The sequence below is a fragment of the Falco rusticolus genome, chromosome 19, assembly GCF_015220075.1.
Source record: "Falco rusticolus isolate bFalRus1 chromosome 19, bFalRus1.pri, whole genome shotgun sequence".
Classification (NCBI taxonomy): domain Eukaryota; kingdom Metazoa; phylum Chordata; class Aves; order Falconiformes; family Falconidae; genus Falco; species Falco rusticolus.
The window spans coordinates 2,655,675-2,670,085 of NC_051205.1; the positions used below are offsets into that span (position 1 = coordinate 2,655,675).

At 65.4% G+C, this 14,411-nt stretch overlaps 1 protein-coding gene across 1 annotated transcript; it reads left to right on the forward strand.

Moving 5' to 3' along the window:
• Positions 1 to 2,023: 2,023 nt before the first annotated feature.
• On the forward strand, positions 2,024 to 14,409 carry SEMA4A (semaphorin 4A). Its single transcript, XM_037370985.1, has 14 exons — positions 2,024 to 2,128; positions 9,862 to 10,002; positions 11,032 to 11,192; positions 11,328 to 11,390; positions 11,519 to 11,617; positions 12,094 to 12,202; positions 12,305 to 12,421; positions 12,537 to 12,667; positions 12,746 to 12,915; positions 13,004 to 13,145; positions 13,551 to 13,740; positions 13,838 to 13,953; positions 14,045 to 14,207; positions 14,296 to 14,409. Coding segments are annotated over exons 2-14 (1,557 nt in total). The 5' UTR covers positions 2,024 to 2,128; positions 9,862 to 9,908; the 3' UTR covers positions 14,298 to 14,409.
• The last annotated feature ends 2 nt before the right edge of the window (positions 14,410 to 14,411 follow it).

Genomic DNA, 14,411 nt, shown 5'->3' on the forward strand with positions numbered 1-14,411 from the left:
GTTTTCTATAGCAGGAGTTTTATATATATATATAAATATATATATTAAAAATGCTAAAAGATGCTTTTTTTTTTTTAAAGAAAAACTCTATTTCTATAAAAAAAAACCAAATAAAAAAAAGCTTTTTCAGCTTCAAAATTTTTTTAAAACTTCAGCCAAAGACACCGAGGAATCGTGTTTACCGAACAGCCATGCAGGAAGAGATTGTAGTTTAATAGCTCTTTAGATTATATCTTTTTTGCCAAAGCTCTTTATATAGGACCGGGAGAAGCGAAGCTATCCCCACCGGAGCTGCGCGGCGCCGCGGCACGAGCGGGTCCGCAGAAGCGCTGGGGCAGAGGCTGAGCGCCCCGATGCTGGTGCAGATCATCCTGCCGGTGCTGGTGGGTGCTGGTGGGCACGTGCCACGGAGGGTTGCCGTCTCAAGCAGAGCACAGTGCCTTTGCAACCCTTCTCTTTTTCTAGTTTTTTGTTTTGGTTTTTTTTTTGGTGGATCTGAACCCCAAATTCCCTTCCTTTTTTTTTTTTTTTTTTTTTTTTTTAATTTTTTATTTCACTGCCACACCGGCGTGGGGGGCTCCTGGCAGCTTGCGGGTAATGCCCCACGTCTCTCTGTGGCCGTGTGGGCATTATCCCCCCTTCCCAGCCCCTTGCCCACGTGCACTCCCAACGCTCCACGTACTGTATTTCCCATCCAAGGCACCTCTTTGCCCTTTGGGTTTGTTTTTTTTTAATTTTATTTTTAAGCAGCCGAGTTGTGCCTTAGCCCAGGTGGGGGCTGCTCCGGAGCCGGGCTGGGAGCCCCCCAGGACCTTGCACGGCATTGAGGGTAGATGGAGTAGGGGAAGTGAAAACCTGCCGGAGCTGCATCCCGGGACCAGATGGATTTGGCAGATTGGGTGGTGGACCTCACTCCTGCAGGCTCGGAGCCGGTGGGACCCCCTTGGACCCCCTTTTTGGGGGCTGCTGCATCCAGTGTGGTTCACCTCTGTTCTTCTCGGCTGCGGTTAGTCGGGCTCTTCTCTGGTGGCAGGAGCTCAGGAGCCCATTTCAGGGCAGGATGAGGCCAAGGATGCTTAGTTGGGACAGGGCTGGTTTGCCAGGAGGGCGCTGGGGGAGGCTTTTTGGGTGAGGGGGATTTGGGGGTCTGGCACGGGGGGCTCCTCTCTCTGCAAGGGTCCATCCAGCTGTTAACAGAGATTTCAGCTTTTTGCCTCGATCGGGGTGTGCCTGCAGCACCCCCTGCCTCGAGTGCAGCCTGGGGGAGGGGGGGGGGGCAGGTTCAGTTCCCCAGCACAAGCCCCCCCACTCCGGCGGGATCTGGTGGGACCCCGTATGTATCTGTGCTTGCAAAGCTTCTGTATTACTGCCTGTATTTCCTTCCAGAATCAATACAGCCAAACCCTTCCCACCCGTGTGTCCGTGTCATTGCTGTCCTGGGGGGGGGGCTGGGGGGGACACGCTTTGCTGCAGCCCAGCCTGGCCTTGCTCTTGCCCTGGGGCTGGGGGTGGGGGTCTCTTTTAGCCCCGCAGCAAGGGTTGGGGCTCAGCACCCTACCGGGGGTAGGGGGGAAACAGGGTGGTCCTGCACACCCTGATGCACCCATGGGACACCCCGGGTGGGGTGCTGAGAGCTGGGAGGGTGGGGGGTCCTTGCAGGGCTAGTACCCCCCCCAGGCTCTGCGCTGATGCAGAGAGGGGATAGAATTTGGGGAGAGGGCTCAGAGATTCCCACCTTTTGGGGTTTTGGGGGGCAGACATTCCCCAGGGTGGGACGGGATGGGGATGGAATGGGACGGGATAGAATGGGATGGGATGGGGTGGGATGGGATGGGATGGGATGTGACGGACTGGGATGGACTGGGGGTGGGGGTGGGGGTGCAGAAGCAGAGTGAGCTCCTGAGCGCAGGTTTGCTCCAACCATGGGAATGACCCCAGCACCCCACCAAGGGGACCCCCCCTGTTCCCCCCGCCCCCCGCCAAGCCGTGCCAGGCACTGGAGTGAGGCGGGATGCCGGGGAGAAGGAGAGCCGTAAAGCCAGCGCATAATCGGCTTTGCCGGGCACAGCGTTGGGGAGCCGCGATGTGAGCGAGCGCGGGCGGGCGGCCGGGGTGCAGGCACAGCCAGGTAGGTGCCCGGGGTGCCCATCCTGGGGGTACACCCCCCCCCCCCCCCCAGTGCTCGGATGCCTGGGTCCCCCCAGCCGTGCAAGTTCACAGCGCCCAGACTTGGGTACCAGCAGGGCTGAGCCGCACGAGGGCAGGGGGTGCCAGGGGGTCTCTGGGGGGTCACTGCCACCATCCAGCTTTGGGGTGGCTTTTGGGGACATGGCAAGGTACCCACATCCCCCCCCAGGACGGGGGGTTACGGTGGGGGATCACAGGGTGGCACGGAACATGGTGGCTCCAGCGTCACCCCCTCCCTGTGCCACATTTGCCCCCCCATCTCTGCCAGCTCAGGGATGCCAGTGCCACAGCGCTGGGACAGATAACCGGCACAGCGGGTGACACCGAGGAGCTGCAGCGTGTCCCCCTTGCGCCCCAAGGTGGGACCCCAGCCTGACCCCCAACCTTGCACCTCCGGGCTCCAAAAGTCACGAGTTGTGCCCAAAATAGCGGGTTGCTGAGCGCCGGGGGGGGAAGGCGGCTGTGCTGCCGGGACCTTCTGCTCCTGCCCCACCACGCTGTGGGGAGCAAGGAGGTCAGGAGACAAGGGGAAATGTCACGGGTGCTCCCCACACCCCCTGGGACCCAGGCGCAGCGAGACTGGGTCACGCTGGGGAAGGGCTGAGCTGGCAGCATCACCCCGTGTCTCCTCACCACCCTCGGTGGCCCATGGTGACCTGTGAGGTCCCTGCACGGTCCCACGAGGACCTGGCACAGGCCACGGGGACCCTGCACATCCCATGTGGACCTTGCACAGCCCCGTGTAGAGCTTGCATGGCCCGGTGGGGACAATTGCACAGCTCATGGGAACCATGCGCAGCCCTATAGGGACTGTGCACAGCCTATGGGGACCTTGCACACCCCTATGGGGACCTTGTGTCACCCATGAGGAGTGTGTAGAGTGTGTATGGCCCATGGGGACCTTGCACAGCCCTATAGGGACCATGTACAACCCGTGGAGACCTTGCACAGCCCCACCTGGACTTGGCACACCCCTGTAGGGACCTGGCACACCCCTTTGGGGACCTGGCACAGCCCATGTGGACCTTGCACAGCCCCATGTAGACTTTGCACAGCCCTATAGGGACCATGTACAGCCTATGGGGACCTTGCACAGCCCCTATGGACCTTGCACCACCCATGGGGAGCGCATATGGCCCACGGGGACTTTGCACAGCCGACGGGGACTGTGCACAAGGGTGCCTGTGCCAGAACTCCAGCCCTGCTCCAGCTGGAGCAAAGTGGGGGCTGGGTTTCTCCAGTTCCTCCTGCAATCCTGCAGGGCTGAGCCCCGCTCGGAGCTCCCTCGGGAAGCAAGAGGGGAACCGGAACCCGGAGCAGGGGGCCACGACCCAGTCTCACTCACTCATGCCGCAAGTCTCGGGGTCTCTGCAGAGGCACCCTGGGGTGCTGGGTGGGAACCCTGGGGTTTGGGCACTGCAAACAGACACAGGGAGGGCACCTGCTGGGGACCATCAGGCTTTTTTTTTTTTGGGGGGGGGGGGCGGAAATTTAGCATAAGGGTCCCTTGGAGCAATTGCTGGGATCGGGTAGAGCCAGGACTGACCCCATGTCCAGCAGCCACTGGGGCTGACTGGGCTGGAGCATGGCTGAGCGGGTGCTGGGGGCTGAGCGGGGGCTGGGGGCTGAGCGGGGGCTGGGGGCTGAGTGGGGGCTGGGGGCCTCACAAGCCCCATGCTGGCCCCCTCTAGGCCCCTGCGTGCCCGGGGGGATTAAGGTCAGGCCGCCCCGCTAATCCCAAGGGTGGTTTAAGACGTGAGCCTGTGCCCCCCTGCCACCCCCAAGGCTGCACCCCAAGGTGCTGCACATCATGGGACAGCCGCAGGGCACCCTTGGTGGGACAAGGCAGGGGTGGGGGGCCCACGGCTGAGCCCTTGGGGTGGGAGGGGGTGCAGAGCAGCTGCCCTTCCACAGCAGGCTTCGGCTAAGCCTCCGGTGCCGGCGGGCACAAGGCACAAGCTCCTTACGACTCCCAGGCAAAGGCTCCCGACATCCCAAGCCCCGTGGGAACGGGGGCAGCAGACCCCGGGACCCCTCCCCAGCCCTGGGCAGGGCAGGTACCCCCAGCGTGGGGTGAAAATGCTTGTCCCCGGCTCACTGCTTGTGGGGGTGCTGGTAGGGGCAGAGCAAGAGGGCTGGCACCGCTCCTGGGTGCCCCCCCAGCTTGTGTAATTGCTGGCTGGGCGCAAAGTGACGCACCCAGGGTCACGCAGTGGAGGAGGTGGCAGAGGGAGGAAGCAGTTGGGGGGTGGGGGTTCTGTTTCGGGGCTCAGGGCACCCCGCTCCCACATGGGGGAAGGGGAAGGAGGGTAAGTTCCAAAGGAGAAGTGGGATCTGCCTGCGCCAGCTGGGCCAGGCTGCCCAGCAAGGGAAGTTTCCGGGGAGGGGGGGGGGGCGGGGGTGAAGTGCCGTGGACCAAAATTGGATGTTGTGGTTGCTGGGGGGGGGGGGGGAGGGGGCGGAGTGTGGGGAGGGGGATATATGTGGCCACTCAGGATCAGCTCATGGTGGCTGCTGGTGGCACCGTGACCGGGCCCTGAGCCCCCTCCCGGGACCCCCCAAAGGCAGGAGGGGACAGGCAGCCAGAGCCAGCACTGCTCGTCTGGGGGGGTGAGCAGAGCCGGGGGGCTGAGACAGGGTTGCAGAAGTGGGGGTGCAGGGGTGGGGTGTGGGTAGGGGGGAGCAGGGAGGGGGTGCCAGGATGCAACACAGAAACAGGGGTGCAGAGATGGGGGTGCAAGGATGCGGTGTGGGAAAGGGGCTACAGAGGTGGGGTGCAGGGATGCAACACAGAAACAGGGATGCAGAGGTGGGGCACAGGGATGCTGTGTGGATATGGGGGTGTAGAGATGGGGTGCAGGGATGGGGGTGCAGGGATGTGGTGGATATGGGGGAGCAAGGACGGGGTGAAGGGATGCTGTGTGGATATGGGGGTGTAAAGATGGGGTGCAGGGATTGGGGTGCAGGGATGTGGTATGGATATGGGGGAGTAAAGGTGGGATGCAGGGATGCAACACAGAAACAGGGATGCAGAGTTGGGGTGCAGGGATGTAGGTGCAGGGGTGTGGTGTGGCTATGGGGGTGTAAAGATGGGGTGCAGGGATGTGGGTGCAGGGATGCGGTGTGGATACGGGGGAGCAGGGATGGGGCACAGATACAGGGATGCCAAGATGGGGGTGCAGGGACATGGCACAACCAGAGGGGTGTAAAGATGGGGTGCAGGGATGTGGTGTGGCTACGGGGGTGCAGGGATGCATTGTGGATATGGGGGCACAGGGATGGGGCGCAGGGATGCGGTGTGGGTATGGGGGCGCAGGGACAGGGCGCAGGGATGCAGTGTGGGTATGGGGGCGCAGGGATGCGGTGTGGGTATGGGGGCGCAGGGATGGGGCGCAGGGATGCGGTGTGGGTATGGGGGCGCAGGGATGCAGTGTGGGTATGGGGGCGCAGGGATGGGGTGCGGGGATGCGGTGTGGGTATGGGGGCGCAGGGATGGGGCGCAGGGATGCGGTGTGGGTATGGGGGTGCAGGGATGGGGCGCAGGGATGCGGTGTGGGTATGGGGGCGCAGGGATGCGGTGTGGGTATGGGGGCGCAGGGATGGGGCGCAGGGATGCGGTGTGGGTATGGGGGCGCAGGGATGCAGTGTGGGTATGGGGGCGCAGGGATGGGGTGCGGGGATGCGGTGTGGGTATGGGGGCGCAGGGATGGGGTGCGGGGATGCGGTGTGGGTATGGGGGTGCAGGGATGGGGCGCAGGGATGCAGCACAGATACAGGGATGCCAAGATGGGGCGCAGGGACACGATGCGGTTCTGGGGGCGCCGGCACGTGCCGGGAGGGGTGCTGGCGGGGGCGCGCCGGGGGGGGCTCGGGGGGGGGGGGGATGCGGAGGGCTTCCTGCGCGTGGCCGCGCACCTCCGCGGGGGGTGGGGGCGGGCGCGTGCCCGCCCGGTGCACGCGCGCGCCGGGCCGGGGTGCAGGGGTGGCCGTGCAGGGGCGCGGGGTGCGCAGCCGTGCCCCCCCCCCCCCCCGCGCCGCCCCGGCCCGGTGGCCCAGGCGAGCCCGGCCGTAGCCATGGCGATGTGAGCGGCGGCCGCGGGCCCCGCGGGGATGCTGGACCCGCCCGGGCGCGGGCGCTGCCACAGGTCGGTACCGGCACCGGGGCCGGGCAGGCGCGGGGGGGGGCGGGGAGAGCCGGGGCGGATGGTGGTCGCCATAGCGGGGACCCCCCCAAGCAGCTCTGACATTGCCGGGCGGTGACAAAGGGGCTGAGGTCCCAGCGGCGGTGAAGCCCCCTCACCAACCCCGCCTTGCATCCTCGCCTTTGCACCCCCCCAGCCCCCTTTCTCTCCCCCCATCTCCGGTGCATCCCTCCGCCCCCCCAGCTCCCTCTGTGCATCCTCCTGCCTCTTCAAGGCTCTATCTATCCCCCCCGTTTGCATCCTGCCCTTCGCATCCCCCACCTCCTGGATCGCTCACCCATCACCCCCTGCACCCCCCAGATTTCCCCCTGCATCCCCCCATACGCTCACAGCATTCCCCCCCCCCCCCCCCTTGCTTTCTATCTTGCTCACATCCCTTCCTGCTCCAGCTTGGGAGGGGGGATCAAAGGAGCCTCCCCCAGCCCCAGCCGGGCTTCCTCAGCCCCTGACTGGTGCTGGAAGCACCCCAGAACCCCCCACCCACGGCACAGGGGTGCTCCTGGGGGGTGACATGGGCAGGGGGTTGGGATCAGGTGGCAGGGAAGGACCACACTCTGCCCTGCTGCTGGGCGACCCCGGTTCCCAGCCACTGGGGAAACTGAGGCACGGGGAAGGTGCGGCAGCCAGGAGCTCAGTGCCGATGTGGCCCCCAGCTCCACGTCTGCCCTGGGCCACCACGTCTGAGCACAGGCCGTGTCCCAGGACAGGTGAACCCGCTTTTTGCACTGATGGTGGGGGGTTATCAGCAGCGTGATCTTCCCCGGCTTGGAGGGAATCTGGAGAGCGCTTGGGTCAGGGGACCAAGTGCCGTGTCCCAAGTCCCATGGAGCTACAGCCATGGAGAACCTGGAAGCACCAGGGAAAACCCACACCCCCACAGGGAAAACCCACCCCCCCAGCGCTGCGAGGCCCTTGGTGACACTGGCCTCCACGTGCCAGGAGGCTGTGATGGCCCAGGCCACCAGGAGGGACAGGGCTGGGACAACACTTCCAACGCCTCTGGAGCATCCCTGAGGTCATCCCTGTGTCAGAACTGTCTCATCCTGGGGGGACACTCTCAGGGGGCTCCCCCCAGCCCCACCACGGTCCCCCCTGAACCTTCAGCCTCACCGAGGAGCTTCCAGTCCTTTTCCCATCCCTCCTCCCCCTCTGCTGGCCCCGGTGGCTCCAGCCCAGGGCAGAACAATGCGGCTGGTCCAAGGCCCCGTTTTCCAGCCAACCCTTGGCCAAGTGGGAAATCCGGGGCAGAGTAACCTACTTTCTGGGTTTGACAAGGAGCTTTCTGTCCCAGCCAAGCAAGGTGGCCGGGGGGGGCACTGCCCTGCCAGGGCTGGGGGTCCCAGCAGGCGGATGGCTGGTGGCACCAGGGGAAGGCAGGTAAGGAGGCCCCGGCAGGGCAGGATGGTCCTCAGCCTTGTCTGGAGCAGGATATTGGGGTACCTCAGGTGAGGCTGTGGGGTTGGGGGGACACCAGGGCTTTGGCTTCGGTGGGTTTCTCGCCCACAGGCGTCCCAAAGCAAGACGATGGAGCATGCAGGGCTCCTGGCTGCCACGACCGCTATGGGCTGGGGGTGGGGGGGTGATGCTCGGCCCCAGGGGGCTGGTTTTGGGGGGCAGTGCTCCGCCCCATGGGGTTTTTGTGGGGGGCGATGCTTGGCCCCAGGGGCTGTTTGTTGGGGTGATGCTTGGCTCCAGGAGGCTGGTTTTGGGGGGTAGTGCTCAGCCCCATGGGATTGTTTATGGAGGCAATGGTTGGCCCCATGGAGCTGTTTGTGGGGGGCGATGCTCACCCTCAGGGGCTGTTTGTGGGGGTGATGTTTGGCCTTAGGAGCTCTTTGTGGGGGGCAATGCTCAGCCCCAGGGGCTGTTTGTTGGGGTGATGCTCAGCCCCATGGGACTGTTTGTGGGGGACGATGCTCAGCCCCAGGGGCTGTTTGTTGGGGCGATGCTCAGCCCCAGGAGTCTGGTTTTGGGGGCAGTGCTCAGCCCCATGGGGTTGTTTGTGGGGGCCATGCTCAGCCCCATGGAGCTGTTTGTGGGGGTGATGCTCACCCTCAGGGGCCATTTGTGGGGGGCGATGCTCAGCCTCAGGGGCTGTTTAAGGGGGGGTGATGCTTGGCCCTAGGGGCTGTTTGTGGGGTCATGCTCGGCCCCATGGATCTGCTTGTGGGGAGCAATGCTTGGCGCCAGGGGCTGTTTGCGGGGTGATGCACGGCCCCATGGGGCTGGTTTTGGGGGGCAGTGCTCAGACCCAGGGTGTTGTTTGTGGGTACCACGCTCAGCCTCAGGAAGCTGTTTGTGGGGGGCGATGCTCAGCCTCAGGGGCTGTTTAAGGGGGGTTGATATTTGGCCCCAGGGGCTGTTTGTGGGGGGTGATGCTCATCCCCATGGATCTGCTTGTGGGGGGCGATGCTTGGCCCCAGGGGCTGCTTGTGGGGTGATGCTCGGCCCCAGGGGGCTGGTTTTGGGGGCAGTGCTCAGCCCCATGGGGCTGTTTGTTGGGGGGATGCTCCAACCCGCTGTTGATCCTCACAGTCCCACCATTGCTTTGCTCTCACCCCAAAGATTCCCCCAAAGACCAGAAGGGAACCCAGCCATCTGGGCACCCCATTTCCTACCCTGTCCCCCCCTGGCCACCCCAGCTGGAGGAGAAGAGCACCCGGGCTCCCATCCCAGCTCCCTCCAGCAGGCTTCGCTGCCTTCCCGGCTGGGGTGCGAGGCAGGCGAGGGGGGAGCAGGCCCCCGCTGCCCCAACCTGCCGAGGCTCGTCCTCTTCCAGCAGGACTTTCTGGTTCCAGCAGTCCCCGGCGGGGCCACGCTGGGCTGGGCTGGGCCGCAGCAAACCCTGCCACGAGCTGGGCTGGGAGCCTGGCAGTGCGGCAGGATTTGGCCAAGTGCTGGGCATGGGCCTGTGGGGGTCTTCTGGTTGCAGCCCCCCGGGGCCAGGCACCCGCTGGGTGACGATGCTCCAGGGGTGGAGGTGAGCCAGCTCTGTCCTCGCCCGCCGGAGAGGTAATGTCACTTGCTGGGGACACGGTGGCCTCCTGCAAGGGGTCTGGGGGACCACGTGGCTCTGCAGATGTTGCCCCTTCCCCACTGCTTCTGGAAAGAGCTGCAAAAGGCCGGGGGTGTCCCATCCCCCCCAGTTTTGCGGAATAGAGGAATCATGGAGGAATCGCTGCTGGGGACGGGCACTGTGGGGCTCTGCGGGGGCAGGGCAGGAGCATCTGGGCAGCCCTGTGCCGGGGGTGGGGGTCCCGCTCTGCGGAGCCCAGCAAGGCGTGGGGACATCTCCGTCTGCCCTGGGGTGGCAGTGGGAAGCTCGTACCCACATTTGGGGGCCACGCACGGCTTCAGGCAGCGGAGCCCCACGCCCCCCACCCCCCACCCCTCGTGCTGGGTGCTGGCTTCCCCCCTCTCATTTCCGCTCGGTGACACGCAGCGCTTACCCTAACCCTCACCCTTCCCGCAGGGATCGTGCTGGGACCCTCCAGGGGTGCATCCCTGCCGCCCCCCGCCATGCCCACAGCTGCCCTCCGCCTGCTCTGTGGTGTGGTGGTGCCGGCTGCCATGCTCTGCGCCGAGCCCCTGCCCCGCGTCGCTTTCCTCGGCGGTGAGTATGGGGCAAAAGGGCTGGGGGCAGGATGGGGACAAGCTGGGGGGACACCCCCATCCCCCCCATCAGCTTGGGGGAGCAGCCATCCCCAGGGCTGAGCATCCAGCATCGGGGACCTGGTGCTCTCCACCGCAGCATCCCCATCTCCTTACCCCATGTGGGGCAGGGGGAAGGTGGTGCTGGGGTGGGTGCTGGTGGCAGCGGGGCGATGCAGGGGGCTACGGGACCATTTTTGCGGGGGTAGGTGTAAGGTGGCCGGTTGGCACCCAAACACCTCGGGGAGTGGGAGGTGGGTGCCCCCCCAGGGTGCGGTTGTGGCACCCACCTGGCACCCAGGAGCTGCTTCAGGGCCACCTGGGGTGGAGGAAAGAGCAATAGGGTGCTGCGTCCGGGTGGCAAGGGAAGGGGGTTGGGGGTGCGGGGTGCTGGTGAGGTTTGGGTGGGCAGGGGGGGTCTGCACCCCCATGGCAGGGCCATGCCCTCCGAGGCGCCCGCCTGCGCTGCCACTTCCCCTTCCCCATGCAGCCATTCCGAGAACTGCAAAATGCGGATGGTGGGGGGGGGGGGTTCCCTGTTTCGATGGCTGGCAGGGGCAAAGAAGAAACCTGTGGCCCCCCGCTGTGCTTGAGGGCACCGGAGGGGCTTGTAGCCCCCCAAGGTTGGCACCATGGGGTGGTGCACCCCCACATTGCCCCATGGCTGTGGCCCCAAAGCATCCCAGGCAGAGCTTGCGGCCCAAAAAACATCCCCCATTTCTTGCAGGAGAGCAAAGCGGCGCGGCTGGGGGGCTTTGCAACTGGGGGGGGCGTCCAGCTCCTGCGGTGGGACCCCAGGGGGCCGGGGGTGTGTGTCAGAGCTGAGTGGGGAAGTGGGGGCAGCGATGGGGGGCTGTGAGGGGAGCGGTGCACCCCGTTTCCTATGTCAGAGGTGACACGAGTCAGATGGTGTCTGCCTGGGGCTGCTGGTGGTACTGGGACCCGTGTGCGCGTGTCTTGGCCCCCCGTGAACTCCCTTTGCTCCTGCCAGGAGACCCCCGACGGTCCCTGACCCATTTCAGCCAGGACAACGTCTCCCACTACGACATCTTCCTCCTGCACGAGAGCGAGGAGGAGCTGTACGTGGGGGCGCGGGACCGGGTGCTGGCCCTCAACATCAGCAACCCAGGCAGCATCCGTGCCAAAGCCTCGGTGAGCCCCTCCTGGGGAGCTTGGGGGGGGGGGGGGGGGGGGCTGTCCCGTGCTGTGCCTCAGTTTCCCCACTCAGGCTGGGGGCGGGGGGTGGCCCGGCTCAGCAGCTGTGGACCCTCTCCCTTCCCTCCACAGATAATGTGGGGACCCACGGCCGAGAAAACCTCCGAGTGTGCTTTTAAGAAGAAGAGCCAGGAGGTGAGAAAGCACCGTGGGAGGTTTGGGGAGGGGTCCACAGGGAGGCTGGGGGGGGGGGGGGGGGGGCGGGACATCGCACAGCCACAGGGATGCTCAGCCCCCCCGGCTCTGCTCTTTCCCCCTCACAGACCGAATGCTTCAACTTCATCAGGGTCCTTGTAGCTGTGAACCAAACCCACCTCTACGTCTGTGGGACCTACGCCTTCAGCCCCGCGTGCACGTACATCGTAAGTGCCAAGCCCCACCGCGGACGGGGACGGGGACGGGGACGGGGACGGGGACGGGGACGAGGACGGGGATGGGGACAGGGAGGGCTCGCCAGACATATCGTAGCATTGCTATCAGGAGCCACAAAACACCAGCCCAAGCCCCCCAGCGGGGTGGGGGAACCGCAGCACGGGATGGATGGGGGTGCTGGGTGCCCCCCACCAAGGTTTCATGCACGTCAAGAGCCCCCAGTGTTTCTTACTGTGGCTGCCAGCGGCTTTGTACCTGCCAGCTCAGATGCAGGTGGTAAAAAAAGATAATTTGGGGTCCTGGTTGCTTCTGGGCAATGCCAGGCAGCCCATCCCTGCCTCAGTTTCTCCACTTGTCGAGCAGACGGCGAGTGCCGACGCTTCCCCGCAGGGGCTCCCAGCCGTTTCTTGCAGGTTTTGGGGTGTGTTTTAACCCCCTGGGCTGGTTTTCCCCCCCTTTCCCACAGCGCCTGGAGAACTTCACGCTGGTGTCCAGTGGCAGGGGACAACCTTTCCTGGATGGGAAGGGCCAGTGCCCCTTCGACCCCCAGCACACCCACACGGCGCTGCTGGTGGGTGAGTACGGGGGGTGGGCACCCAGCCCTGGCGTGGAGGCGAGGTGGGGGGTGGGGTGGGGGGGTCCCTGACGCCGCTCACCCCCTCCCCATCCCGGAGCAGACGGTGAGCTCTACGCTGGCACCATGAACAACTTCCAGGGCAACGAGCCCATCATCTCCCGCTCGCTGGGCAGCCGGACCCTGCTCAAGACGGACGCCTTCCTCCGCTGGCTTTCGGGTGAGGGGGGTCGGGACCCCCGGCTGCCCTCCCCTTCCCTCTGCCTAGGGATGGGGGGTCTGTAGCAGCCCCCCCCCCTCCCCCTCACGCCTGCCCTTGGCTGTGCCCCCCCCAGCCGACGCCGCCTTCGTGGCCTCCTTCAGCATCCCTGGAGATGACAAGGTCTACTTCTTCTTCGAGGAGACGGCGGATGAGTTCGATTTCTTCGAGCGGCTCCTGGTGCCGCGGGTGGCCCGTGTCTGCAAGGTGGGTGCAGGGATGGTGACGGAGGAGGAGGATGGGGGTCCCCCACCCTAGGGCTGAGCAGCCCCCTGGGTCCCGCAGAGCGACGTCGGGGGGGACAAGGTGCTGCAGAAGAAGTGGACCACGTTCCTGAAAGCCCAGCTGGTGTGTTCGCAACCCGGCCGCTTCCCCTTCAACGTCATCCATCACGCCTTCGCCCTGCCCCGCCGCCATGGCGGGGCCGACTTCTACGCCGTCTTCACCTCGCAGTGGTGAGTCCTGGCGCCCCAGGGAAGGGGCTCTGGGTGCCCTGGGGACCCCCCCTCCGTCCTCCCCACGCTCACCTCGCCATCCCTGCAGGCAGGCGGGCAGCGCCGCCGTCTGTGCCTACAGCCAGGAGGCCCTGGAGGAGGTCTTCGAGGGCAAGTACAAGGAGCTGAACAAGGAGAGCTCCCGCTGGAGCGTCTACAGTGGCCCCGACATGAGCCCCCGCCCCGGCAGCGTGAGTGCTGCCCACCCCCGGGGGACAAGACCCTCCTGGGGGACGATGCTGGTCCCCGTGGGGAGCTCTTTGGCTGTCCAGTTTGCCCTAGGGTGGTGCAAGTGGGATGGGAGAGGGGGAGGGTCCCTCGGCACCCAAGTGATGCTGGCGTGGGGCAGCCTGGTGGCACATCTCGCCCCCCACTGCTCCCCCTGCCTCAGTTTCCCCACGCCGGGGGGCACAGGAGGATCCCCCCGCAAAGAGTTGAGTGTGGGGACGTGGCAGAATGGGCTGGGGATGGGAAAGGGGAAGGGTCCCTTGGTACCCAAGTGATGCTGGTGTGGGGCAGCCTGGTGGTGCATTGCCCCCCACTGCTCCCCGTGCCTCAGTTTCCCCACGCCAGCACTGACTCCTCTCTCCCTGCAGTGCTACATGGGCCCCTCCTCCGACAAAGCCCTCACCTTCATGAAGGACCATTTCCTCATGGACGGGAAGGTGTCACCCACCCAGGGGCGGCCGCTGCTGGTGAAGACGGACGTCACCTACACGCGCATCGCGGTAGACGAGATCCGTGGCGTCTCAGGGACCACCTACCGCGTCATGTTCCTGGCCACTGGTGGGTTTACGTGGGGGGCACACGCACAGGGTGCCTGGTCACCCTTCTTTTAGCCCCCCCCCCCCAAACACCGGTGACGCCCCCTGTGCCCCCGCAGCGGAGGGTTTCCTGCACAAAGCGGTGGAGCTGCCCAGGGGTCCCCACATCGTGGAGAGCATCCAGCTCTTCGGGACGCCGGAGCCGGTGAAGAACCTCCTGCTGGCCCCGGGGAAGGTAGGGGACGGGGAGCGGGGTGACCCAAAAGCCCACCCCAAACCTGGTGTGGAACACGGGGGGGTTCAGCCCTGCTCCTCTCCCTCCCCAGGGGATGCTCTACGTGGGTTACTCTGGTGGCGTCCTCCAAGTCCCATTGGCCAACTGCAGCCTGCACCGGAGCTGCGCCGAATGCGTGCTGGCGCGGGACCCGTACTGCGCCCTGGCACAGCCTCGAGGGGTTCCTGCCAGCCCACCCGCTCAGCCCAGGACATGTGAGCAGGGCAGGGGGAGCAGCGGGAGGAGGGTGGGCGGGGGGATGCGGACGCTACCGGGATGCTGATGCCGCTCTCCTGGCCGCAGGAGCGCGTGGCTGCAGGACGTCGAGGCAGGGAGCCCGGCCACCGTGTGCCACCGCGGGAGGAGCGTGGCCATGCCCCGAGCCTGGGGGGCACAGGAGGATCCCCCCGCAAAGAGTT

Excerpts from the sequence above, each read along its gene's own strand:
- SEMA4A (XM_037370985.1), top strand. The coding sequence starts at position 9,909 with ATGCCCACAGCTGCCCTCCGCCTGCTCTGTGGTGTGGTGGTGCCGGCT. Across the intron at positions 12,422-12,536 it reads CTTCCTCCGCTGGCTTTCGG|CCGACGCCGCCTTCGTGGCC; the intron begins GTGAGGGGGGTC and ends TGCCCCCCCCAG. Across the intron at positions 13,954-14,044 it reads TCCTGCTGGCCCCGGGGAAG|GGGATGCTCTACGTGGGTTA; the intron begins GTAGGGGACGGG and ends CTCCCTCCCCAG.